The 24,435-nt window shown below is 54.4% G+C and overlaps 11 protein-coding genes across 11 annotated transcripts; 4 read left to right on the forward strand and 7 right to left on the reverse strand.

Moving 5' to 3' along the window:
• Positions 1-376: 376 nt before the first annotated feature.
• On the reverse strand, positions 377-1,331 carry PHSY_000375 (expansin; the record flags this gene model as incomplete). The annotated part of the gene is made up of 2 exons (XM_012331016.1): positions 377-512; positions 685-1,331. The coding sequence occupies 2 exons, from the start codon at positions 1,329-1,331 to the stop codon at positions 377-379; spliced, it is 783 nt and encodes a 260-aa protein (XP_012186406.1).
• Positions 1,332-1,745: 414 nt separating this feature from the next.
• PHSY_000376 (hypothetical protein) lies at positions 1,746-2,006 on the reverse strand (the record flags this gene model as incomplete). The annotated part of the gene is made up of 1 exon (XM_012331017.1): positions 1,746-2,006. The coding sequence occupies one exon, from the start codon at positions 2,004-2,006 to the stop codon at positions 1,746-1,748; it is 261 nt and encodes an 86-aa protein (XP_012186407.1).
• Positions 2,007-2,594: 588 nt separating this feature from the next.
• On the reverse strand, positions 2,595-8,156 carry PHSY_000377 (hypothetical protein; the record flags this gene model as incomplete). The annotated part of the gene is made up of 1 exon (XM_012331018.1): positions 2,595-8,156. The coding sequence occupies one exon, from the start codon at positions 8,154-8,156 to the stop codon at positions 2,595-2,597; it is 5,562 nt and encodes a 1,853-aa protein (XP_012186408.1).
• A 513-nt stretch (positions 8,157-8,669) lies between these two features.
• On the forward strand, positions 8,670-10,238 carry PHSY_000378 (hypothetical protein; the record flags this gene model as incomplete). The annotated part of the gene is made up of 1 exon (XM_012331019.1): positions 8,670-10,238. The coding sequence occupies one exon, from the start codon at positions 8,670-8,672 to the stop codon at positions 10,236-10,238; it is 1,569 nt and encodes a 522-aa protein (XP_012186409.1).
• Positions 10,239-10,370: 132 nt separating this feature from the next.
• PHSY_000379 (hypothetical protein) lies at positions 10,371-11,168 on the reverse strand (the record flags this gene model as incomplete). The annotated part of the gene is made up of 1 exon (XM_012331020.1): positions 10,371-11,168. One exon carries the CDS (start codon positions 11,166-11,168, stop codon positions 10,371-10,373), a length of 798 nt encoding a protein of 265 aa, XP_012186410.1.
• Positions 11,169-12,507: 1,339 nt separating this feature from the next.
• PHSY_000380 (hypothetical protein) lies at positions 12,508-12,922 on the forward strand (the record flags this gene model as incomplete). Its single annotated transcript, XM_012331021.1, has 2 exons — positions 12,508-12,692; positions 12,814-12,922. 2 exons carry the CDS (start codon positions 12,508-12,510, stop codon positions 12,920-12,922), a joined length of 294 nt encoding a protein of 97 aa, XP_012186411.1.
• A 714-nt stretch (positions 12,923-13,636) lies between these two features.
• PHSY_000381 (hypothetical protein) lies at positions 13,637-16,511 on the reverse strand (the record flags this gene model as incomplete). The annotated part of the gene is made up of 3 exons (XM_012331022.1): positions 13,637-13,832; positions 14,280-14,922; positions 15,428-16,511. 3 exons carry the CDS (start codon positions 16,509-16,511, stop codon positions 13,637-13,639), a joined length of 1,923 nt encoding a protein of 640 aa, XP_012186412.1.
• A 138-nt stretch (positions 16,512-16,649) lies between these two features.
• Positions 16,650-18,236, forward strand: PHSY_000382 (hypothetical protein; the record flags this gene model as incomplete). Its single annotated transcript, XM_012331023.1, has 1 exon — positions 16,650-18,236. The coding sequence occupies one exon, from the start codon at positions 16,650-16,652 to the stop codon at positions 18,234-18,236; it is 1,587 nt and encodes a 528-aa protein (XP_012186413.1).
• A 255-nt stretch (positions 18,237-18,491) lies between these two features.
• On the reverse strand, positions 18,492-18,950 carry PHSY_000383 (hypothetical protein; the record flags this gene model as incomplete). The annotated part of the gene is made up of 1 exon (XM_012331024.1): positions 18,492-18,950. One exon carries the CDS (start codon positions 18,948-18,950, stop codon positions 18,492-18,494), a length of 459 nt encoding a protein of 152 aa, XP_012186414.1.
• Positions 18,951-19,282: 332 nt separating this feature from the next.
• Positions 19,283-20,581, reverse strand: PHSY_000384 (hypothetical protein; the record flags this gene model as incomplete). Its single annotated transcript, XM_012331025.1, has 2 exons — positions 19,283-20,061; positions 20,332-20,581. 2 exons carry the CDS (start codon positions 20,579-20,581, stop codon positions 19,283-19,285), a joined length of 1,029 nt encoding a protein of 342 aa, XP_012186415.1.
• A 2,001-nt stretch (positions 20,582-22,582) lies between these two features.
• Positions 22,583-23,544, forward strand: PHSY_000385 (hypothetical protein; the record flags this gene model as incomplete). Its single annotated transcript, XM_012331026.1, has 2 exons — positions 22,583-22,827; positions 23,202-23,544. 2 exons carry the CDS (start codon positions 22,583-22,585, stop codon positions 23,542-23,544), a joined length of 588 nt encoding a protein of 195 aa, XP_012186416.1.
• Positions 23,545-24,435: the final 891 nt, after the last annotated feature.

Below are 24,435 nucleotides of genomic sequence, written 5' to 3' on the forward strand. Positions count from 1 at the left end.
CGTCGACCTGAAAGTAGTGACCGCCCGATGAGCTCGTAGCGACGTATGCCAAGCTAGCATTGATATGGCCCTCGAGAACGTTTGCTCTGGATCTGCTCACGCTTGATCCGCTGCCTTGTAGACGGATGAGAGGTTGCCGTTGCGTGGTGAGAAGAGAGTTGCCTCGAACGCCTGCCGTTGTAACTTATGATCAAGAGGCGACGGTTGCTGAGTGAGAAGGCAACTCTCAAAAGTGGAGGACGTGGTCCAAGCATTCTACCTATGACCGCGGGGATCGCCCTCGCAAAAATCGAAATTCAAGCTCCGCGCAGGTGACAGTTTTGGTTTGCGCGGAACTCGAAGCCTTGACACACCATCGTCGTGCGCTACGCCACCACTAGTCAACCACACACTCGATGGCACAGCCCATAAGGAGACAGAAGCGGAATCGGATTGAAAAGGACCGTGACTGCAAACATGCGAAGGAACGATAGACGATCTGCGCCGTCTGATGACAAGTGACGGGCGACTGCCTTGTGAAGAGAGAAAGAATGCTGACTCGGACCAGTAAGGTCACCCTGGTTCGGGTTCGGGACAATAGACAAGACGAGACGAGGGAAGAAGTGACGTCGAGAAAGAGGCTGAGATCTATGTACGAGCGACCAAAACGCTATCCAGCAGCGTTCGACAGCGGTTCCACCTCACATCTTGGTGAAGCTAACATCGTTCAACACACCGGCGTCCAAGCTATCAAAGATCCTGAACACACCCTTTGTCACGTCGAGCCATGCACTGTTGCATCCAGCACATCGATCAACAGCCGTGACGACGACGCTTTTTCCTTTGCCTGCGATGCGGATACGATCACCACAGTTGAAAGGGCTGTCGAAAGAGATGGCGGCGATCATGCTCGAGTCGCTAGGGCTGGATGCACCTGGGCAGGCTGGGTTGAGCAGCTGGGATCCAGCGTAGAACGTCACTTTGCCGTTGGACACGTGTTGACGTGCCTTGACGTGGTGTCGACCGCGGGTGTCTAGGTTTGGGTAGTCCGCAGCAGTGTCTTGGATGCGTGGCTTGGAAAGGGAAGACATCGATTTCGAGATCTCTTCAGGAGCGGAGGAAGATGGCGTTCCAATGTGTTGGCCGGCGGGAGCGACGTGAGCTGGTGTTCCAATGTGCTCACGAGCGGGAGCAACGTGGGCTGGTGTGCCGATATGTTCGTGGGGAGGAACGAAGAACGTCGGAGTGACAACGTCGGCTGCTGCTGGGACTTCTGCCGATACAGTGTGTTGCAGCAGGGCCATGGTGGTGGCAACCGCCAGAAGGAGCGACGAAAGGTTCACTCTCGTCATTGTCGCGAAGGAGTCTACGGATGAAGTGAGAGATGCTGTGGAGCTGTGAGGGACGGTGGCGATGCAGATGGTGGGGATGCTGGAGTACGGAGCGAAGGTATCGGTTGCGCAGCAGAGCCACTTCTTGAGGGTCGTTGTAGAGATTCGTGGGCAAGAAAAAGACGAAACAGAGGAAACGATCGATTGTCCCTGGGGAGGTATATATTGCATTCGAGCTCAAGATCAACACATGCACAGGCCGCCGGTTCTGTCATCCACTGAAACGTCAAAGAAGAAGCTCAATCAACCCACTTTGTTCGGGTAGCGAGCAGTGCGCCGTTTCGCCTCCTTGACCCACTAAGGCAAGGTGCATAGGAACGCGGCTCGAGCGGAGGCGACATCGTCAAAAAAAAGGGGTGCAGGACACTTCGTGCATTAGCTGTCACACGTCACACGTCGAAAAAGAACTGGAACAAGAGCTGCTTTTTCTCCACTCGCTGAACTGATGGACCATATCCGCTCTACTGCGATGCAATCGCAGCCTGGGTCGTCATGACGCCCTCTTTTGTGCACTACGCACGATGATCGCCACCATCGAAGAATCTGCGCAAGAAGCTGTTTGGACATGACGTTGAAGACGTTGCCAACGCCGCTCCTCGTCGACTCAGCTTGCACCGCTCCGTTGTGCCTGTTCATGTCTCTGATGTGCTGGGTCCCCCGAAGGTCTCGAGAGCACTATTGCTCGTCACCGCTTTGTGTGACAGCTAGAGAGCAAGACTGGTAGCGCATCTGCAAGGGGACGGCGCCTCCTCTGCAAGGTGAAAGCAAAGGCTCTGTGCACGCGTCCTGAAGAAAGCTGTGTGCTGGCCAGCAGGAAAAACAATGAAAATAAATATAAATGGAAAGAAAAAATTAAAGTTGACATGTCGTGTCCATCATACTCGACATCTGGTCCGGAGAGCCCGGCCGCCGGCACCACTTCAACATCTTCCTATGATCACATCCTCACCAACTGTCATCTCGTCGGACAGAAAGGAAAAGGTGGAGAAAGGCTTGTTGGTTCGTGGATGATAGATCCCGCTGCAGGATCCGGACAGCTTCAGCACCCTAGCCCGGATCTGCAGCGGTATTTAGCGCTCCAGAGACACATGCGAAGCGAGCTCGCCGATCTCTGACCCCACACGTCGTTGGCGACGCAAGCGATCGAACGTCTTATGAGATCAAGATCCGAGTCAGTTATTTCAATCATGCTTCTATATAACACATCACAACATGCGTCATCGTTCATCGTCCACACCCAATGAGGGCGGTACGATCCTCTCTCAAAGAGTACAAGAACACCCTTCCGCATCCGACCGTGTTGATCGCAGAGTTGCTCGCGTCAGGGAAAGCGAACGCTATGGCTCTTCCCTTGATCAGTCTTGCATACTCCCTCTCGTCCGCAGACAGCGTCTCGAGGAACGCGCGGAACATGTACGCGCCTTCGTCTTCCGAGAGGTCCGTGCCGCCGCCAGCTTCTCCGCCACCGCCATAGCCTCGTTCGCCATGACTGCCCAGACACGCGGTCAGTGCAGCGGCGAGACGGTCAAAGTTGGCCCCTGTGAAATCCACCGCCAAAATAGGCACATTGCCCGACTGCAGCTGGTCGGCGAACTTCGACACTTGACGTGAGGCCTTATCCAAAACCAGCTGCCGCGAAGACGGCTTCGGCCGATTCTGTTGACTCTTGTCGCCCTTCTTGGATCGTTCGATCGGCCTTTCTGGCAGCAGCATCTCGCGTTCGCGCACTGCGATCGTAGCAGAGGGCAACACTTCGTTGCCGCTGTACGTGCGCGAGAAGCCTCCGTGCTGATGATGATGGTGATACATTCCGCCCAGAGATCCTGGCGCTGCCGAGGCTGCTGTCGCTGCTCGCATCGCAGCTGCGTCAAATGTAGCTGGGCCAAAGCGCGCGGCCGACGCGTTGCCTCCTGCAGATCCAGCTACCTGCACGTCGACGCTTCTTTGCTTCGCAATGCGATCCTGAACGAAACCCACCAGTTCGTGTCTTGCCACTTCGAATTCGGCCCGCTGTAGTACAACCTTGACTTTGAGCACTGGCGATCGCGCTTTGGCAAACACGAGCAGAAGGATGCCCTCGGCACGACACGTCGCCGCAGCAGCCTCGGGTGTGTCGTAGGTTGCATGCTCGTACTGCAGATCCGCTGCGATGTTGTGCGCCCAAAGCTCGCGACAGATCTCCATGCGAGTTTCCAGCAGGCCCGGCGTCGAAGCGACGTAGACGTCGCATCGTCTCGGCGTATACAGCCCGAAGCTGCGTTCTTCTTCTGCGCGTGAAAGCAGCTTGGGCACCTGAACTTCCTGGTACTTCGAAAGCCCGAGCGTCAGCTTCCCTACTGCAAGCTGGACACCAACACCGTGAAGAGGTGCGGAAGAGGCCGCCGATGGATTGGCAAAATGCTTCAGTAGACCATCGTAGCGGCCGCCGGCCGCCACTACATCGCGGCGCTTTCCAGCTCTCACCACCGTGAAAAGCACACCGCCCTTGTACAGGCTGCTCGACTGAGCCAAGAGCGGTGAGAAGAGGAATCGTCTCTGCACGCCAAAGAAGCGCGCAGTCGCCACCACATCTGAGATTTGCGACACGGCTTTCGCGAGTCTGGTGCGCTGATCCAACGGAAAGAGCCTTTCCAGTCGATGATGAACTGCTCGGACGTCGTCGTCAAGATTGAAAGCTTCTAGCTCTTCGATCGTAGATCGCGGTAGTCCGAGTTGCAGCAGCTGCGATCGCGCGCTCTGAATAGTCTTCGCTCCGGCTAATAGTGCGACGACACCCAACACAGCGGTATGATGCTTTGCAGGGACACGCTCCAGGATCATCGACAGAACAACCTCATGGTTGATATGGATCACCCAATCCTCGCTGGCTATGCCAGGGATCTCGTCCAGCACCTCTTCGACGAGCGCGAGCGCTTCTGCTTCTGCAGCCGCCGATTTCTCTGGGGAGACAATGTCAAAGGAAGCAGCCAATACAGCGCGAGGCTGGCCACCTGCGACGATATTCTCTCGGTAGACGTTGCTAATTTCGTACCGTTTGAACCGCTGATTGCTGCTGCGAGCGAAGACCCGTGCAAAGGGTACCGTGAGATCATAAGGGAGATGCACGACTCGTCCCGTTCGATCGAGCATCTGCACGATCTTCTCGTTGGCAGTGTACAGGCCGTTCGGCGGCACGACGAGCGGCGCTGTAAATTCAACTGCGCCATGTCGACGCGCAGCGTTGCGAATCAAATCGCACACCACCGTCGTCAAAGATGTATCGCGATCGGTCTCGGCGCCGGTGTCGAAGGTAAAATCGCGGACAAGGTCTGCGGCGGTACGACTGAAAAGGGCGTCCATGAGTTGGTGATTGTAGGCACTAGTCGGGTTGGCCATAAGACGCAGGCACTCCTCGATATATTCGTCCTCCATCTTGGGCGGCAGGAGATCACTCTTAAGGATTTCGAGTGGTGAAGGTCTGCGATCTGGATCGTGGTCAAGCATCTGTCGAATAAGGGCAGTCTGGCTCTCCAGCTTGCTGTGTGGCCAGACCGCCGGCAAGCCTATACTGTGGTCGCGAAGCTCTCGTATCAGCAGGATCCGCTCCATGCCGGTACGGTAGACGCGCTGACTCGCCAGCATCTCGAAAAAGATGATACCGAGCGAGTAGATGTCCACTTTGAAGTTGTACTTGATGCCGCCCTTGGCGCGCAGCTCTGGCGCCGTGTACAAGAAGGTGCCGAGGTCACCAGTGAGGTCGTTGCTCTCAGCCAGCTCTGCCGTGCCACCCATGTTGCCGGCATTGCCTTCGGCAATTTGGAGCGCATTGGTAGCTAGACCAAAATCGCCGATCTTGACGTCGCCATTGGCGTACATAAGGACATTTGACGGCTTGAGGTCGCGATGAATGATTCCGAGACTGCTGATATGAGCGAGCGCCTCGACCATTTGACGCAGAATCCGCCACGCTTCGTCTTCTGTCAAGCCCTTCTCGATGGCCTCTCGCAGAGTGCGGTTCTCTACGAACTCCATCTGGATGTAAAGGACGCGCTGGACGGGAACGCTGCCTGCAGGAGGTGCTACACTAACGCTCCTCGACATCGATCGACCAGCACGAGAGGCTCGACGCGACGATAGTGGGATTCGACTGAAATCGTCGTCGTCGTCGTCGCCGCTAAAGTCGTCTTCGGAGCTGGACTCATCCGAGTCTTGATCGTCATCCTCCGCCTCTGAGTCATCACTGTCATCCGATGGTGTGCGCAGAGCCAGCAATCCACCCCTGAAGGACGACTCGGCTATCGCACGAGAGGAGCTACCTGCATTTCGCTGGTCGATGCTGCCTTCGTCGTCATCAGCGAAGCGGATATCGCTGTAGCTTCCTGTGAGGTTGGATGAATTGGCGCCGGATGCGAAAGCGTCGTCACCATCATCGTCGAAGTCAGGAACCGCGCGGAAGGACTCGTCGCGTCCTGCTTTCGGCCTCCCAGAAGGCGTCGAACGTTGGAAGCCATTGCCAAAGGCAGACATGGACAGGCTCGGTCCCGATGCATGTGTCTTGCTCGTGGTTGTGTTGGTCTCGAGTGTCTGACTGGAAGTGAATCCATCCGTGTCACTGGCGGCTAGACCGGCGATGGGCATGTGGGTCTCCTCGATCCAGCATGTCGAGTAACGCACGATGTGTGGATGATCAAGACGGCTAAGTGCACTGATTTCGCGCAAGGTCCTCTCATCCTCGTCAGGTGAGCTGGACAACTTGATCTTCTTTACGGCATAGAAGCGGCCGTCGAGACGATTGCGGGCCTTGACGACACTGCCGAAAGCGCCTTTGCCGAGGAATTCAACCTCTTCGAAATCAGAAAGGTAGCGGGATGTGGATCCGGCATGAGCTGCTCCTGGACCTGGAGGCGGGCGGAAGGGCCAGAGCGAACCAATAGGCTGCAACACGCCCGCTTCGATGGGGGCGCCGATCTTGGGGCTTGGGGAGGCAAGGTAATTGTTGGCCTTATCACTCGTCTGCCGGGCCGTACTGGGGCGGGGCGTTGCTCTGACTGATTTGGAAGTTGTCGCTGCAGCTGACGTGGTCGATGTTTGAGGTATCTTGGTGATCGATTCCTCCGCCAGCTCCGTGTCTTCATATAGGATGAGCTCGTCGAGACGCGATACGAGAGCGGCAGCGGTAGGACGCTTCTTCGACGATCTTTCAAGCATAAGAAGCAGGAAGGCTTGCACATGCGGTGCAAGCGTCTTGTCGCCGCGAACAAGGTGTTCGGGCAAGTCATGTTCGGCAGCGCAGTCCAGGCCAAAGAGCATCTGGCATACACAAACGCCGAGATCCCAAATGTCACGCTTGCGGCTGTAGGACAGAGGCTGATCGATCGATTCCGGCGCTTTCCATGCATCAGCCAGCGCTGGATCTTCACCGAGCTCGACGACGTCATTGAGCGGGTTAGACTTGTGCATGTCTTTCAGGCGGCGAACATAGCAGGCACCTGCCAATCGGACTGCAGAAGCGACGCCAGCTTGTGCTCGGCTTTCGATGAAGATGGAATCGGTGCCAATGCTGCGGTGGATGAGGTTTCGAGTGTGCAAAGCGTCGAGGGTTTTTAGCAACGCCAAAAGGTATTGGCGAACGCGCTTCCAAGGCAGCGAGTCGCACTGGTCGAGGAGATCGCGTAGACAAAGGCCATCAGTGCGTTCGGTGACGACGCTGAGCTTCCATCCCTGAGGCTCAGCGATGCGAGTCACGGCACTTGCCAGTACGTTGATCAATCCGGGCTCGCGTACCTTGACAAGCTTGTCAAATTCGAATTCGACCTCTTCGAGCTTACGTTTGCCAGCCGAGTAGGCATAGTGTTGCGACGTGATCAAATAGTGTTCGATGAGCCATGAGTGGGAAGGAGCGCGGGAATCGGTTGGAGGTTGGTGAGCTGGTTCGGCGAGGTGGCGTGTGGCAAGGCCCGTGTTGCTCAGCACTGGGCCGATTCGGAGGACAGAGACGACGCGGCCATTGTGCTCGATGGGCTCCAGGAAGGTCTCGATGCGCGATGCGTCCGACGATGTCGCTGCGGCCTCTGCAGGGACTGCTTCGGAGATAGCCAGAGCAGATGGGGTGTTGAGGCCTTTGACCGGGCTCAAAGGACCTTGCTGGGCAAAATAGCTGCCTTCTCGCTTCCGTTCTTTTTCCTGCTTCAGCAGGGCAGCTTTCTTGTTTGCTTCCTCCTGAATGAGCTGAGCCAGCTGTTCGGAGCGAACAGTTTCGGCCTGCTGTCGCTTCAGACGCTCTTCCTGCTGCTGTGCGAGATGAAGCTCTTGTTGCTCCTTTGCACGCTTCTGCATCTCCTCCTCCAAGCTGAGGGACGGTGCGCCATCTTTGACTTCTTTTGGCACAGTGTTGTTTGAGCTGATGAAATCTTGACCGGCGGTTATGAGCTCCCAGATCATCTCGGCTCCGAGAAGAGATTTGGCTTTGCCATTCAACTCATCGTTCAGGCTGGTGAGGTGGCTCGAAGAAAGACCCTTGTGTCTGCCATCGTTGAGTTTGACGATGATAGTCGGTGAAACGAGCGGGTAGTTCTTGGGGAGTCGAAACGAGACGTACGCGGAAACGAGCTGTTTGAGACGCTCTTCGTCTGGACGAATCACGACTTGGAACTCATGCAGCTGTGAGGTCGCCGCTCCTTTCCAGGCCTTCTGCTCTATACGCGTGTAGTCTTGGTCGAGAATGGATTCGATGGCTTCGATTTCGGTTTGTTGGAGCTCTGCAATCTCTTGCGGACTTAGTGACGGCAACGAGGCTGCAGCAGTCATGATGAGCCTACGTCGTCGATATCATTTGGATGTAGGGTAAGCTGAGATGCGTCAATGATATCGCTTGGGTCGACGTCGGAATCGTTATGAGCGACAGGCTCGTAAGCCCAGCAGCGTCGTTGATAACCTTCGATAGCAACTCCACTTTCGTGGAGCCGGTTCAGAGGCCGATCCTGACAAGCATCTCGAGGTAGAATGGGGTGATTTGATGGTGTTAGCTGGTCAAGACAAGCACTCGATGACCGCGTGACGTGGCGCAATGTGACCAAGTGTCGAAGAGTGTGATAGATGCGATACAAACTCTAATCATTGGACCCTTTTGCGTCGGGTTGTTCCGATCGATTGACAACGCCGTGTACTACTGCCTTCGGGTGGCCACGCAATTTCAGCCAAATCTCCGACGCACAGACGGTTTTTTTAGGACTGCTCCACATCAAAGACCGAAATCCGAAACATTCTTCTAGACGTCCATCTTTTATCCTCCGTCCGACGACAAGGAGCAATTCTGCCGCCATGTCGACGGCGGACAAGCGCAAAGCTCCTTCGGCAGCTGCCGGCCCGTCCAGATTGTCTGGCGCCAGCTCGTCAAAAAGAGTTCGAATAGACGAGTCCTCGCAGCGTCGACGCAAACGAGAAGAAACCGACTTTTTCGACGGGGATCCCGAAATCGAAGAGGAGGATCGTCGGCGCATCCGCAAAGATCAGAAAAGCGGTCGCATCGACGACCGTGGCGAGGATCTGTCGGAGAGTGACGAGTCAGACGACAACGGCGCCGACCTGTTCAACGGTGACTCGGATGCAGAAGCTGATGCAGGATCACATCGGAGAAGAGCAGAGCAGAAACGCAGAGGCGACGCAACTGGTGCAGCAGGAGACGACGATGACGAGGACATGTTTGATGTCGCGGACGACGAGAAGCAAGCTTCGAGCTCAAGCAAGACGAAGCAGAAAGACCGAGCTCGCGACAACTACCTCAAACTCGGCGAGTTGGAAGAAGGACAAGACTTTGGGTCGAAGAACCGTTCGACGTTAGATGCGGCAGACGACGATGCCGAGCTCCTCAAAGGCGGTGGTCGGGCTGATGATGACGACGACCTGGATCCAGATCTCGAGCTGGAGGATGAGGACGATGAGGACGACGCCGATCAAGCAAGCTCGGATCGAGACGGCTACGTCGACCTCAACGCTATGGCCGAACGCTCACCACCAGCTTCTCCCGGCGGTACTCCGACGACTGCTGGCAATACTAGGCGCAGAAAGAGCAAGCAGCAAAAAGCGCCGAAGGTGACGGGCTTCAACATGAAGGAAGAGATGCGTTCCGGCAAATTCGACGCAGATGGCAACTACCACGAAAATCAGCGCGACCCGCATGCACAACACGACGCCTGGCTCACCGGCGTCTACTCCAAATCCAAGATCCTTGAAGCACGCAAAGCCCAAGAGAAACGAGACCAGGACGCAAAGGAAAAGGAACAAGCAGCACAACAAGCGGATGGGGATGAGGATGAAGTCAAAAAGAGACTCGTAGAACACATGCATCGCGCCGAGACAGTGCAGAGGACATTGCAGAGGTTGGGCAAGGTGCTGGCAGATAAGAAGAAGCAGCTCAAAGCGAAAGAAATCGCAGAGGAAGAGCACAAGCAGGCAGCGGTAGAGGTCGAGTCGGTGACACATCTATCCTCCGTACTCATGTCTCGCTTCGGTCGACTAGATATTTACGATCAGACCTACGAACAACTTTTGCATGATGTACACAAGTCGGGACTCGTTCGACAGACATTCGATCCTGCTGCAAAGTTCGACCCTCCGGCGATAGCTGAGCCCTCTGTCGAGGTTACTTCGGGCGAATCAACCGCCGAGTGGGAATACCGATGGACACCTTCCTATCTCGCTGCAGCTGCAAGAGAGTCAGGCGCACCAGTCGATCCCGATATTCAGGTTTTTGGCCCTTTCAGTCTCGCGGACTTGAAAAGCTGGGCCGAGCAGGGATACTTTGGAGATGCTGGCGAGCGCATTTTGCTCAGACGGACGGGCACGAGCGATGCATGGCAGGCTTACAATCATGTCGTAACGAACACGTAGTAATGGAAATTTGATTGGACTCCTTCGTGTCTTTGGCAGGCTCGGTAGTTCTACAGGTGTTCATGATCAATCAGCCTCGGAATCCTGTCCTATTGGCAGCATAGCCGCGCGTCAGTCGTACAAAGTCTGTCCTCAACTCTTCTTGATACCGTTCGTGACGACGCTTCTGCCTCCTGTGTTTGCCTTTGACGAGCCATTCTGCTCCGTCTTCACCTTCGCCTGTTCCGATGTGGGCGCTTGCTGTTGCGGCTGGATGACAGGCAGCATCGAGAACGCCTGCTGCATCTGCCTCATGAAATCCTGCATCTCCAGCATACCTTCCTTCAATCTTCGCGCTTCCTGCTCTCTCTGCTCCTTCTCCTTCTTTACTTTCTTCTCTTCCGGACCTGTCAGAGCGACGAATGCATCCTTCAACCTCCTCGTGAAGTCTTCCAGCCCATTCAATGTCTCTTGCATTGATTCGTTGACTGCAGTTTTGTCGGAGATCGCATCCTCGCGCCGTTCAGCATACACACCGGCAACTTCCTGATCCAAGCTTTTGACATCCGATTTCACTTCTTCCAGGTCCTTTTCGATCTTGGATAGCCGATCATCGCCTTCGACTTTGGTCTTGACTTGCTTTAGATAGTTGATTTCGCAAGAGAGAGTCGACATCGTGTCTTTCAGACCCTTGAGCGTTGTCGAGGCTTTCTGTTGACGTGTCGAGAGGGTTGTCTTGAGTTCGACAATTTCGTCTTTGAGCACTTTGAGAGCAGCGGCTTGTTCGCGTTGAGACTTTTGGTGGAGAGCAACGAGCTCGCGGTAGAGCGGTTCGCATCGATGACATTCATGCCGGCATGTACGGCACGTGAAATCGTTGCCAAAATTGGTAGGGTCGACAATCTTGTTGCACAATGTACAATTCTTGCGAGGCTTGATCTTGGTCGTCATTGAGAAGGAGCACTGGAGATCGTACTGTGGCGAGATAGATGGTGATCAGTGAGCAAGACGGTGTGTGGTGGTCGAGAAGAAGTGACAAAGGGGAGCAGAATGAAGTTTTTAATGTGCCCACGGACAAAGGGCACGAACAAAGGGAACAGCGCTTTGACCTGGTCCGTGTTAACCCTTTCTGGTAATGCAGACGAACTCGCACGGCTCAATTTGCGCTCTGTGCCCACCTAACCACACCAATGAAAGCACATATTGTCGTGAGAGCGACCCGTCAAGTGATCGACGGTGTTCATTTCCACGAGAACATTTACTGTTCGACGTGCAAGAAATCTGCATGATGCTTACTTCCTTCAAAAAGCAGCACCTGCCCTCTCCCCTCTCCTCAGCATTTAACTCATCAATATCCTTCGCGCCAGGGTCACAGCATCTGGGAATGCAACAGGAGACCATCCTCACATTCTGATACCTCGAGTCGCGAATCGTCTAAGATGTCGTGAGGGTTGAGAAAGAATTTATTCGAGTATGACATGTGGCGAGCATCAGAAGGGAAGCGGACGGCTTCTCATAGGGGGATACGGGAGTATTCGGTCAGGTAGGAGTTGGGAAGGAAGAACAATTAAAGGCCTGAAGCAGAGTCACCGGAGACGTTTGTGTCAGGAGATGTGGTACGATTGCCCCTGGGTGGGAAAATCACGTCGAGCTGTGACTGTAGTCTTGCCCCAGTTCTAGCCACGAGAGCGAATTCAGTGTAGAGGCCGCGTTCGACCAGAGCCTTCGCTTCTGGCCCATCGTCATAATCTGCCCACAACTTCTTGTATCGAGTTTCGATTTCGTACAATAACTCTCAAATGTTGTCAAAGATCTCGATCACTTCGAGGGGCAGCCCGGCCTGTTGGCCGACGATTGCTTCAGGGCTGTCGGTCCCTTCCGCGAGCAAGCTGCGAGGAGTATGAACGTTCGAGACAAGCGCGCTTGCACCTTTTTCAACAGGATCGGTACCCGCGGCGTTAGCGTTGAGTTGGGGCTGAGGAGCCTCATCGGCCCCTTATTCGATTTGATCGCCGATCGACACTTGCGTGAAAGGATTTTGCGGCATCTAACGCTCTTGATGAATGACGAGACCTGCTGCCAGGCCAGCTGAAGTAAACAGTGTCTAGGCTATGTGCAAAGATTTGCTTAAATGAGGGACGTGTGGTAGGGAAACAGAGGGGAAGGATTGGCCGAAGAAGGTGCTATATAATTATTATGCTTTGCCAAGCACGATTGATCACGATGGAAAGGGCAACAAAGGACCCAGGCAGACTCGAGTGTTCAATCCCCGCAAGTCAGCGCAGAGCACATGTATCCGCAGGGAATGAAGCGACTTGCGGAAAAGATCGCACGAGTGCTCAACTTTGACTCGACCGTGCGAGCGCTTCTCCGAGCCTATTCTGATGAAGACGGATCCTCTTGTGCCGCTTCATTTTCTGCAGCCTCCTGTGCCCGCAGCTCTTCGCGTCTTCGGAGCAATGTCATGCGAAACCAGTAAGCGACTTTGAGATATGATCGGCAAATTTGCACCAGCGATGGCCGAGTGAAGTTGCTTGCGATAGTTTGTAATAGCCTTGCGGCATTTGCGTCGATGTCACCCAAAGCGCAATCACAGCAACCAGGCGTTGGACCATCGATGCAGTGAGAACATTGATACGGTGTCTGCGAAGTATGTCGATGAAACGCGACCTCGAAATCCTGCCACTGAGTCTCATCAGCTGTAACCAGAGAAGCTTCGTACATGGCTCTAATTCCGGCGTCTTGCTTGAAGTGGCGAGGTTGAGTGTGGTGATGATCTTCTGTAAAGGTGGATCGATGTCAAACCAGGATGAGCGGGCTGAGCGGGTGGAAGAAGGAGAACGGCATTCGAGCTGCGCATTCCCAAATCAAATACGCCTGACGCATTGACGAGGCTCAGACGGTTTCTACCAAATGATCATTTCGCTTGAATCAGCACCGTGACGAGGCAAGTGACACTCTCTCACGAGGCTAAGGTGTTGGTGGCAACATTTTCGGCTGGGTTCCGATCAACAATGGAGACGCCTTGTACAGCTCTGCTGCATTCCTCTCCTTTCAACTCTCGACTCGGACACAGAGGTGGTTCCTTCTCTGAGATCACGTTCTTCGCTGTTCGAAAGCAAAGATGTCAAGAGACTTGCTCAGTCATCACACGCAAAGGCTCGAGAGGCGAGGAGGAAATAGAAAATTTGATTTTCGACAAGAAGAAAAGGTGACGCGAGTTGACATTTTAGATAGGGGGCTTTATGTCGAGAGCAGAAGAGCATGCGGAGCGAGCTACTGACGAACGAGGGCCATGATTGTGAGATGTCTGAGAAGCCGCTGGCTTGTTGGAAAGGACCGTGGACACGCGCATCGAGACAACTAGGATGATTGGAGGAGGGTTGAAGAGTGCATGGTCGAACAACGCGGTAATCTTGCTAGTTGTCGTCGCTGTCTTCAGCTTCAGCAGGAGCTTGGGCATCAGGAGCTTGAGCAGGCTTCTCGATTCGAGCCAGAAGGCCCTGAATGGCGGAAAGGGACGAAGTGAGCTCGAGCATCGAGTAAGGGCGTTCATCGGTACCCTTTGGGAAGATGATAGAGACGATGAAGACCCTGATGGCTTCTTCCATACGCCTATGACGATGGAAATCACAACGTGCGCAGACATGCTTTTCGCCCTCAAAGTGTATGTCCCATTTGTGCTCACCGCAGCAGACGCATGTACGTTTGTAGGATCCTTTGCGCGTCATTGTGTCAAGGCAGATCGAATGGCGTCTGGCGAAGATAGAAGTAAAGTGTCAGGCGAGATGATCGAGAAAGATCGTTGAGAGGGGGCGGTGATGAGTGGTAAGGGGAAAGGCAAACAAGACATTGGGTTGGATTATATGCGTCGTGAGCAGGACAAAATGATTCGGACTTTTGCGCAGCTTCGGGCCTGGTGTCTACATGCGCAATTGAACGTCGGCGCAGAATCCTGAGATGAAGTCGATGACCTGGTTCATGACACGTCAACCTCGTTCCGTCTGAACGAACACTAATGAGGTCGAGCGATGGAAGCCCGATATTGCCGCAGAGACCTACTTCCAGTGGCTTCTCCGCCTGCGCTTGCCCTTCAAGTCCGACAGGTATGGTCGGAGCTGGTCCATGAATTCTTCGGTCGCCTTTCTTTGTTCTCGCAAGTAGTCTTCCAAGTGCTTATGCACAGCTTCACCTCCGCTCCCAAGGGATCCCGAAAGCCTTTCAGCTTCGTTGACTTGGCTTGCGACATCGCAGGCGAATACGTAACGGCGCAGCTTGTACACGGTGTGCCTGATGTAATTGAGGCCAAACATAGTTCCCATATGAAGTGGCATCACATTGGGTGTGTCTTTGTCCTCTGTTGTAGAGGCGCTGGCAGCGTCAGGAATCCTGGACTTGTTGCCCATGTCAACGTATGGTCTGAAGCAATGCAAGCAATGAATATTGGAAAGCTTGGGAAGTGGGACGATGTTGCATACGCTGCAAACCGTCACTTCATCATCGATAGGTAGAGCTCCGGCATCTTCGACCTGGCTGGACATCGTCGAATTTGAGACGATCAACGAGGAACGACTGATGTAGGGGTGCTGATGAGGATCGGATCGGTCGTGAGGATAGTGGAAGAATTCGATGTTGGTGAGGAAATCCCGATACGTTGAAGGAAGACAGCGTCTGATGATCGAAAGCGGGAGCGTTAATATATGAACTGCACGACAAGCAAAGCAACTCGTGCTCCTCGCAAATCGAAATGTGACTATATGGAAAGCCGTGACAGAGCGGAAGCAGGTGGCGACGCATTTCGCCGTTTCTAGTCTTGGGTCTAGCTGCGCTTCGAATTTTGACTCGTAGCATTTCAATGAGAGCCTTCGATGAATTGAGCCAACAGTGTGCAGCCTTTAAACCATCGTACGACATCACAGAAGGTGTATATGAAGCCCTTGACATTGTCGATGACACAAAGATAAGAAACGCTCCACTGCCGATGGAAACGTGCTTCCGGGTATCGCCTGCGATCTTGCTAGTGAAGGATGGGACTGAGCCTGATGCGTCCGAACCCGGCTTCGAACGTGGTACGTTCTGATGTTCGGCCGCAGCGAGAAGCATCGTCGAGAGCGTAGTCGCGGAGAGCGAATGAAAGTAGGAAAGTCGAGGTTAGCATTTGTCTCAAGCTCAGCAACCATCATTTGCTCGATCGTTGTCATGCAACTTACCGATACCGTCCGGAGGACCGCTAGGCGGTAGCTTATCCGCAGCTACGTATATCGCAACCTCGTATAACCCTTCACCGTGCTCCTCGATCCATCGCCTGTCCTCTGGATCCTCAGCAACCTTGACCACGACTCGTATTAGGCGAGTCTCCATACCGCCTGCTGCAAGCAATCGAGTAGATTCGTGATGCGAACTGGTCGTGATATCTTTTGCCGCGTTTGCATCTGGTTTGTGCGTTGAGGCTGGCGTTGACAAGAGACGGTAAGGGATCTCGTTGGGCACGAGTTGAAAGTCGCTTGTGATGGGGAGCGTGTCCGGCTTGATTGGTTGGTTTAGAGCCAACGAAACGTCCAGGTACCTCGTGACTGTGTCATGGGCATATAGCAACGTAATTTCGGCGATTCCTGGCGAATGATTGTCGTGGTGTGCGTAATTCAGTGGTACTCGAAGTTGTCGTGGGGTGAGGTCGGCACACCAGAATGGGACGTGCGAACGGACGTTGCCTATGGGCAATCGATCTCCTGGCCCAGGTGGCGAAGGGAAGGTGACTTTCCACTTGATTTCGTCGCCTGTCGTCGTGACTCTCCCGCCTTCCTGTGGCTGCTGGTACAATAGCCTTGGCGCTATCACTCGAACGCTGTCGTCTTGTTCGCCCCGTTGCTTATTACTGAGCTCTTGCAGCGCGCTCTCCCTCAAGCGCTTCGCGTTTTCGTTGATGCTCTCGATAATTTTGTCGCTGATACCGTCTTGCAAGCACCAGTCGATCCAGCCTTGTCGGCAGTGGTACCACCAGTGTCGCTTCCTTCTCGTTTCGAAGTCTTGCTGGCTCTCCCCTGAACTTGGTGCAGGTGAAGGTTCGAATTGGATGAGCTCGATGTACACACCGTCGGGGAAGACGATGAGCACGTTGGATGTCAAGCCGTCAGCATGGGTACCGCCGCGCACAACTTGAAAGCCTAGCTCGGAGAACAGGAGAATGGCGCGCTCGAGTGCTGATGTACGTTGGGTAGAGGCTGTTCGAGGATCATTGACGAGCAGGATGAGGTGGTCGAGCGCCGGTACCAGCGATGTTACGGCTGCAGACATGTCTGTTGAGAGCCTTCCTCTAGTGACCTTGATCGCCGTGTGCTATGGAGGAGAAGTGGTATGGACAGGACGATGATGTGTGGGATAGGACCGTGCACAACTTGACCGGAAATCTGCCTGACTCGACCCTGAATTTTCATGCAGGACAGCCGACGATTCAGGGTCCAACCGACCTCGTCCTTCTTCCAGAATCATTCTTCGTACCAAACAGCATCATCTCAGGCGAGGATGCCGCCTACACCCTTTCAGCCGAGTCATCAGACTCCCTTCAAGTCGACCGTCTCAACCTCGCAGCAGTCGCGCATCCACCACACGCCTTTCGAAGGAGCCTCAACGGACTCTCAAGCTCCCATTTCGGTCTCTGACATTGACCCTTCGGAATGGAAGTACCACGCAGAAGGCGGCAAGAATCTTCTTCTTTCTTTTGATCCCGCTGGAGGCATTCGGGACGGTCAGGGCCCATTTGCGACGTCTGAATGTACGTACGCCTTGCGTATTCGCAAGAGCCTACCTGCTGACGCGGGATCGAACCAGGATGAAGAGGAAGAAGCGGAACAATTCACCCAACACGTCGTCCAACCTCTCCTTGGAAGTTCTTACGTCCTCCCGAGATGCATCAAGATTCCCATCCTGACAGCTCGCGATCGAGACATCATCGAAACCCTCTCTGCGCGCATAGAGATGCAACGTCCTGCAGCCCGCCGTGCCCACCCTGCTCGCATTCGATCCGAAACCCTGTCTTGCATCTACGCTGTAGAGGATGTAACTGCGCCTGTCCTTGCAGATCCTTCCGCGCAACAAGAGGTACTGTGTGTAGAGATCAAGCCAAAATGGGGCTTCCTAGCCCGTGTCGATTCGATACCGCCCAGCTCACCCAATCTCGAGATCAAAGCTAGATACTCTCGATACCGCATGCACAGGGTGACGAAGCACGCAGTCAGCGACAGTGCCGAACATATGTCGCTACAAGACTTTGAAAGGCTGTACGACCCACTCGACCTCTACAGCACGGACGCGACAAGGAAGCGTAAAGCAGTCGGAGCGCTGTGGCGCGACTGGATCGAGACGGGAGGCAAGACCAACAATCTGCGCCTGTTTTGGAATGGTGCCGTTGTGGGACCGCAAGACACGAAGTCCCTCGACTCCATTGCGCGGTTCTTAGGTGCAGACAAAGCGGTAGCTGGAGATCTGGTGGATGTGCTCGCAAAGCATATTGTAGACGAGCTGTCGAAGGCAAGCCTTCCATCTCGCGGCGAATCCGAAGCACCGGTGAGCATACTTTCACGCCTAGCACACCTTCAATCCGCACTCGATCCACTCGACGTAGAAGGATTGGCACAGCTCTGGCTCTCTCGCACCCAATCACACATCCTCGGCCAAGTTCCGCCCGACGTGGACCTTCCACCCGCACTCACGCGCAACCTTCCCGCCACAGAGCTGCTCGCCGTACTCGAACCGTTCCTCTCCGTCTCCGACAGACAGGTGACCTTAGAAGACGCAGTGCAAGCATTCCTCGTCGCGGCGACGTTCAAGGATTGCTCGATGCTGCTGCGCTTCCACCGATCCAACGAGGGGGTCATCGGGGAGACGAAGCTGGTGGATTTGGACAGCAAGCCGTTCAGCAAGTTGAGTGGTATGCAAAAGACGGACAACGAAGTGTGTGCTGCTTTCCTGGCTTGGTTGTCGAGTTGCGAAGGCTCGCCAGCTGCCTCGATGGCGCCGTAGAGACTTAGAAAATGCAATCGTAGTCAACCTTTTCTCTTCACCAAGAGCGTGGGCCGTGCGTGTGTGTCCTGCATCGAAAGGGTCAACTTGAACGAGATGTCTGAGGGGTGGTCTGGCTCTATAGTTCCTTGAATGATTGTATCATACATCTCTCGAATTTGTACTTCTCGCCTGTGACAAGAAGATCTGTTTCTCCCTATCCATCGTTTCCTCGCTCGTACTAGCCATAAGCAAACCACAGCATCACGAAGTCAGTCAGTCAGTCAGCATTGTCTCCTCTTCCATCTTCGACCAGTGTGGTAGTTGGACACTTACTATACACGCAAGCAATCGCTGAGCGCCTGCTTCTGATCCCTGCAGCTCCAAAGCATGCTGATCGTACGCGTCTTGGAGCACTCGACAAAGTTTTCCATCTGCTGACGACACTCCTTCAACGCTTTTGCCTTTTGCTGTTTCAACAGCGTGTCCGCTTCCCTGTTTGACAGGATTCGTTGTTGCTGTGTCGGTGGTGTGGAGGTGGACATCTTGGTCAAAGTGATGGGTGGGGGATTCGTGATGGTATCGAACAGCCGAGAGGAGGAGGAAGGAAGGGTTGATTCGGTAAGGGTCCGACTGAGAAGAAAGTTGTGGAGGTTCCGAAAGTGTTGCGTTTTCTCGCACGCGTGTGCTAAGCAGCATGGCACGTTGTCGGTCGTCTTGCCGAACAACGCTCATCGGCGGCTCATTCCGAATCCAGTATCCGAGATGTCCAATCTCATTCGCAATCGCAATCCAAGTCTCATATCATGGAGCGTCCCTCATGCTCTGATCTCGATCTCAACCAGACTCTACGTCAGAACGACAGTCAAGTCAAGATATGGAGTCAATCCCTGAAATCATTTTGCTTCAGAAGATGTGTGCGTGTGGGGCATCATTGTACAGAGGAAGGGACACGGCCCCTTTTGTTCTCAGCTGGGTAGAGCCGAAAAAGAAGAAATATAGGTGTGCGAGAGAGTGTGAAAAAATGCTAAGATGGCGGAGAAGTTGCAAGTGAAAAGGAAACGACTTTACACAGAGGTAAGGGGAGCGTGCTCCTTGAACTCGGTGTTGCGGGCCTTGACACCAGCATCCTCGGCACCGGCGATGGCAGCACCACCGTGAACCTCGAGAAGCTTGTTGAGGTCGTCCTTGGGCGCCTTGAGAACCTTGACCTTGCGCACGTAGACGTCCTTAAGGGGGAAGATACCCTGGGTGGCCTTCTCGACCTCGCGGCCAATGACCTCGGGGATGAGCTTGGCAACAAACTCGCGCAGGTCGCACGAGTTGGCCTCACGCTGCACAATCTCGAACATCTTTTGACGAATGGCGCGGATGTGCGACGACTTGGCGTAGGTGTTCTTCTTGACCTGGTTGGCGCGCTTCTTGGTGAAGGCAATGACGAACACACGGAGCAGGTAGCCGTCGGTGGTCTTGACGTCCTGGTGAGCCTCGATGAGCGACTGCCACTTGCGAACGAGCGAGCGCAGCTTGTCCGAGGTGAAGTCCATTCCGTAGAAGTTGGTGAGGCAGGTGCGGCCCTGGATGCCGTCGACCTTCAACTTGAACTTGCGGTAAGCCTGCTCGTCGTCCTTGTTGAGGTCAGCGAGCGAAGCCTCGACGATGCGGCCCTTGAGCGAGTCATCGGCGTTCTTGAGACCCTGCGATCGGTTGACAAAGGTCTTGCCGACGTTGCGGTTCTCGAAGAAGGTGGGTGCCTTGATGTCGTACCAGTCCTTGCGGGTGAAGGGGTCGACAGCCCTCTTCTTCTGACCCTTGCCCTTGGAGAGCTTCTTGTTCTTTCCGACAGCTGTTCAGTGGGACGTGGTGGAGGTGGTGAGAGCAAAGCAGGGTTAGTAACATTCTTTCGCCGAAGACCGAAGCAAGCTGAAGCCTCTTAAATGGGGGCGAGCCTGCGCTTCTGTAATCCAGCACCGCCAATCCTGATCGCATCCTTTATAACGGCAGCAACAACATCATGGACAATACGGGACGGTGGCGAATATGTGATGCGGAAGTCAAGATGCGTCGTGATGGTGGAGCTCTCAGCTTAGCAGTCGATATCGCGTGACGTCGGCACCTCCATTCTGGGCGCTACTGGGCATCTTCGATTTGACACTGCACGGTGCTGCGTCCCTCTCCAAGGCGACTTGTTGTCGGTGAATGTGGCAAGCGAAAGCGAGCGAGGGTGCACAATGACTGTGCGGCTGTAGAGATCCATCGTCGCCCGTGGAACGCCTGCCTACGGATGGTTGATGCCAGTGTTGCAAAGCTGTGACTTCTGAAAGTGGTCCGTAACGAGCCCCGAGGATGACAAGAGCTGCGCACATCCGACCAAATCGGCGTCCAACCCGACTCTCATGCTCGTGTAGAATCAATCCGACGTCCCTATAGCAAGCCTGCGCTACACTTTTGCGGCAGTCTCCATGCCGTGCGCCCTGAACGATAGATGCTGATGGCTTGCAAGTTGGCTAGTGATTGCAAGGCAGCCAGAGCAGGGACTGTCACCCATATCGTAGTGCGATGTTCAATCTCCATGCTGCGTCGCTGATGCTGCAGGAGTTGCTAATGATGTGCGTCGCAAAGGTCTGATGTTGATATCGGTAATGCTGCTGGATTTGTGCCGTCGTCGCGATGCTGCTGTTGTGTATAGGATGCGATAGGATGGACGATTGCTGCTGCTGAGGGTGACCACTTACCCATGATGAATCGATATGTCTTGAGGAAGGATGGATCAAAGAGAGAACGGACGATGTCTAGTCTCGAATCTTGGTCGTCTCGCTCGACTCGCTGTGTCTCTCTCTGGCTAAGCCTGGCTCACGGGGTGCTGCCTCTCTGCTGCTGTTTCTGCGACCGCGCAAGTTACTTGTTGCTGCTGGCTGCCCGTCTGCAGTCTTCCAAGAAATGGTGGCTGCTCTCTGTGGCCGTGGCTGCCTCCAGCCTGTTGAGAACTGGCTGGAACTTGCGAGCTCCAGGGACGCAGCGTGCTGCCTCAAATTTTGGATTTGCTGGCTTCAGCTCGGTTTCTAAATTTTTCAAGTCGGGGAAAGGCCGGCCGGAGACATTGGTCACGTGCAATTGCCCTTGTATACAAGATCGGAAATGCAGGCAATCCTGTAAATTCATATCCTCTGTATTCAACTTTATTGTACCTGCTGCTTGCTACGAGCTGAACGTGGTTCCCTGGGAGCCTGCGAAATACGAGGCACAGGTCACGACACCAGTTGTCGCGGTGTGGGAGCGGATCAACGAGCGAGCGACACGGCGAGGATTGACTGAGTTAACTGGTGAGCAAGCCTGGATTCTGAGAACACGAGCCAGGACTGCTTGCCTACCAGAGCGAGATGGCAGGCAGCGAACGCTAGAGCGCAAAGCAGTCGCTGTGAGGGTGTTTGATCGAGCAGGCAGGCCAAGAAGCTCGACTTGCCGTTGAGCGAGCGCCGGACGCAGTGTCACACTGGCTAGCGACCTTGAATCTTCTTGCCATCACGATCCCTCTCTCCACCCAGTCATCATCCGGTGTTCCATCCTCAAGGTAAGTTTTGGCCGCCCATTGCCAAGTAGTCATCTTGATCGTCATCAGCACCGTCTTCATAGCCAGCATCCGAGGCGACACGCACGCATCAGCCGCAGCAACGAAATCACGGCGCATCAGCAACACTACCTTTCAGCGTTCCACCAGACCATCCACGCAGCATCGACAAACACGCTGCTATCCTACGTCACATCGGCGAGAAAGACCCAGCAAAATAGTCCACCGGGCATCGTATCGGGACAGAGCAAATGCAAAGGTGGCACGGAAAGATGGAAGCGGGAGTAATTTGGATCATGTCGAGAAGATCGTATACCAGGCTCCGGTAGATGTGCTCCGCTCAGATGCGGACGCTATGCTGCTCTAGCATGTTATAGAGATCCTCATGATCGCGCAGTTGAAAGGAGGCACCAGGCCATCTTGCGACGCTGCAGTAGGAGCGTCATATCCTTCCTGTGTGCGGTACCGGGGGCCAGTACGGCGCTGACGAAGGAGCAACGAGTAGAGCAAGGAGGACTTGACCATGGCATCGCAGATACTCAACACAACAGGTTCATAAATCGCTCATGTTCCGATCTTTGCTCGTGCAACCAGCCGGTCGAAGCTTGGGGACACGGCAACTTAACCTCAGACACATCGTCGTAGCATCGTCACGACATCAGCATCGCACCAACTATGCTCCCTGATGACGACCAAGATGGCAAATTTGGACGAAAGAATCATGTTGGAATAGCTCGACTGACTCGTGTCTTTTCTTCGGTGTCATCGACCCACAGACTCCGTCCCTCATATAGTCAACATGGCTTCCGTTCAGCAGAAGATCTACCGCACGGCTAACGCCCCCACCGGCCCCGCCGATGAGGTCGAGACCGTTGTCGCTCAGGCTCTCATTGACCTCGAGTCCAACGTCTCCGAGCTCAAGGCCGAGCTCCGACCTCTCCAGATCTCGTGCGCCAAGGAGATCGAGGTTAAGGGTGGCAAGAAGGCCATCGTCATCTTCGTCCCCATGCCCCAGCTCAAGGCTTTCCACAAGATCCAGCAGCGGTAAGCATCTCATCCATGGATTTCAGCAGCCACATCCAGCAGCAGCAGCAACGTATTGCGCACAGTAGGGTACTAGCAGGGAAACGTTGCGACAATGATCATAGCAGGAGTGTAGCAGTCGACTCGAGGGTGTTGTCAAAGACATGCGGATGCTAGAGGAGGATCGGTGGTTGGGTAAAGGCTCGACGAGCATCCGCCCTGGCGAACCTGGTTGGACCAACACAGCATATTGCGACGAGCTTTCGCAGGGGGCTAGATCACGATACTGCTGCAGCTGCGATGTGTTTGCTGGAATCCTTGCACCGCCCTACCGCCCCATTCCACGTCAGTATACTGATTCTCCGATTTCCTCCGCTCTCCTTCGACCCTTACAGTCTCACCCGTGAGCTCGAGAAGAAGTTCTCGGACCGTCACGTTGTCTTTGTCGGCCAGCGCCGCATCCTCGGCAAGCCCAGCCGAAAGAACCGCAACCAGCAGCCCCGTCCTCACTCGCGCACCCTCACCGCCGTGCACGAGTCGATCCTCGAGGACCTCGTCTACCCCTCGGAGATCACCGGCAAGCGCACCCGTGTTTCCACCGACGGCAGCCGCTTGATCAAGTGCTTCCTCGACTCGAAGGACGCCACCTCGCTCGAGTACAAGCTCGACAGCTTCTCGTCGGTCTACAAGAAGCTTACTGGCCGCGACGTCAGCTTCATGTTCTCTTCGGACAACTAAGCGTATCGCGTTCCATCCCTGCTTCCCCCTCTCTATCCTGCATTAACTCATTTCGGAGTCGCAGCATCCTTTCGCGGCTTTGAATCCTCCTTGCGCATACAACGCATCACCCATCCATCCACCTCAAAAGTTGGCAGTGCGTTCACGTTTCTGTCAAGTCGTCGCTTGCTTGATGGACCTGGCGTGACCGCCGGCATCCTCGTCATTGGAAATTGTCGGTACGAATCGGCGATTGGCGAGGTGCGACAATCTTTATTCCCGCCCTCTTTCCAAACGTCTCTACCACCTGGGACGTTGTGTACTTGTTGTTCTTGACATTCTTCCCTATCACTCACGCACATGCACACAAGCGATGAAAAATCAAAAACTTGCTTCTCTAGAACCAGTCTACCACGAGCGTGATTGCCGAAAGCACTAGAGTCGTGCAAGCTATGTGCGAAGTGTCTCGATTCACGACTGGAGTGGTCTGGCGAGATCGAAAGTGGTCCGATGTCGTGGCCAGACGCTGTACATGATCAGCTTTGTGATCTGTGTGACTGCCGCACAAGGCGGCATCGTTGAGGAGCGGCTAAGCCAAAAGCAAAATAAATATCTGATACATTAATAGACTGAAAAAAGAAGAAAAGGCCGCAAACGAAAGCCAATGATCCACGCTTTTTATGCATAAGTGAGATCTCAAGCCTCTCTCCTCGCCAATTGCTTGGACTCTCTCTTGTCGGACCCTTTCCGTGGCTGCCAAGTCGACGGTCGCTGTTTGTAAGGCTTTTGACCCTCCTTTGTTTCCCTGCTGCCCTTTTTGCCTCCCTAAAGTCACACCAGCCGACACCATATCTCGTCGCATTCGACGGATTCGCCGAACAATCACATGCAGGGCTAGCACATCAAGCTTCT

This window comes from Pseudozyma hubeiensis (genome assembly GCF_000403515.1).
Source record: "Pseudozyma hubeiensis SY62 DNA, scaffold: PHS6, whole genome shotgun sequence".
In the NCBI taxonomy this organism is placed as follows: domain Eukaryota; kingdom Fungi; phylum Basidiomycota; class Ustilaginomycetes; order Ustilaginales; family Ustilaginaceae; genus Pseudozyma; species Pseudozyma hubeiensis.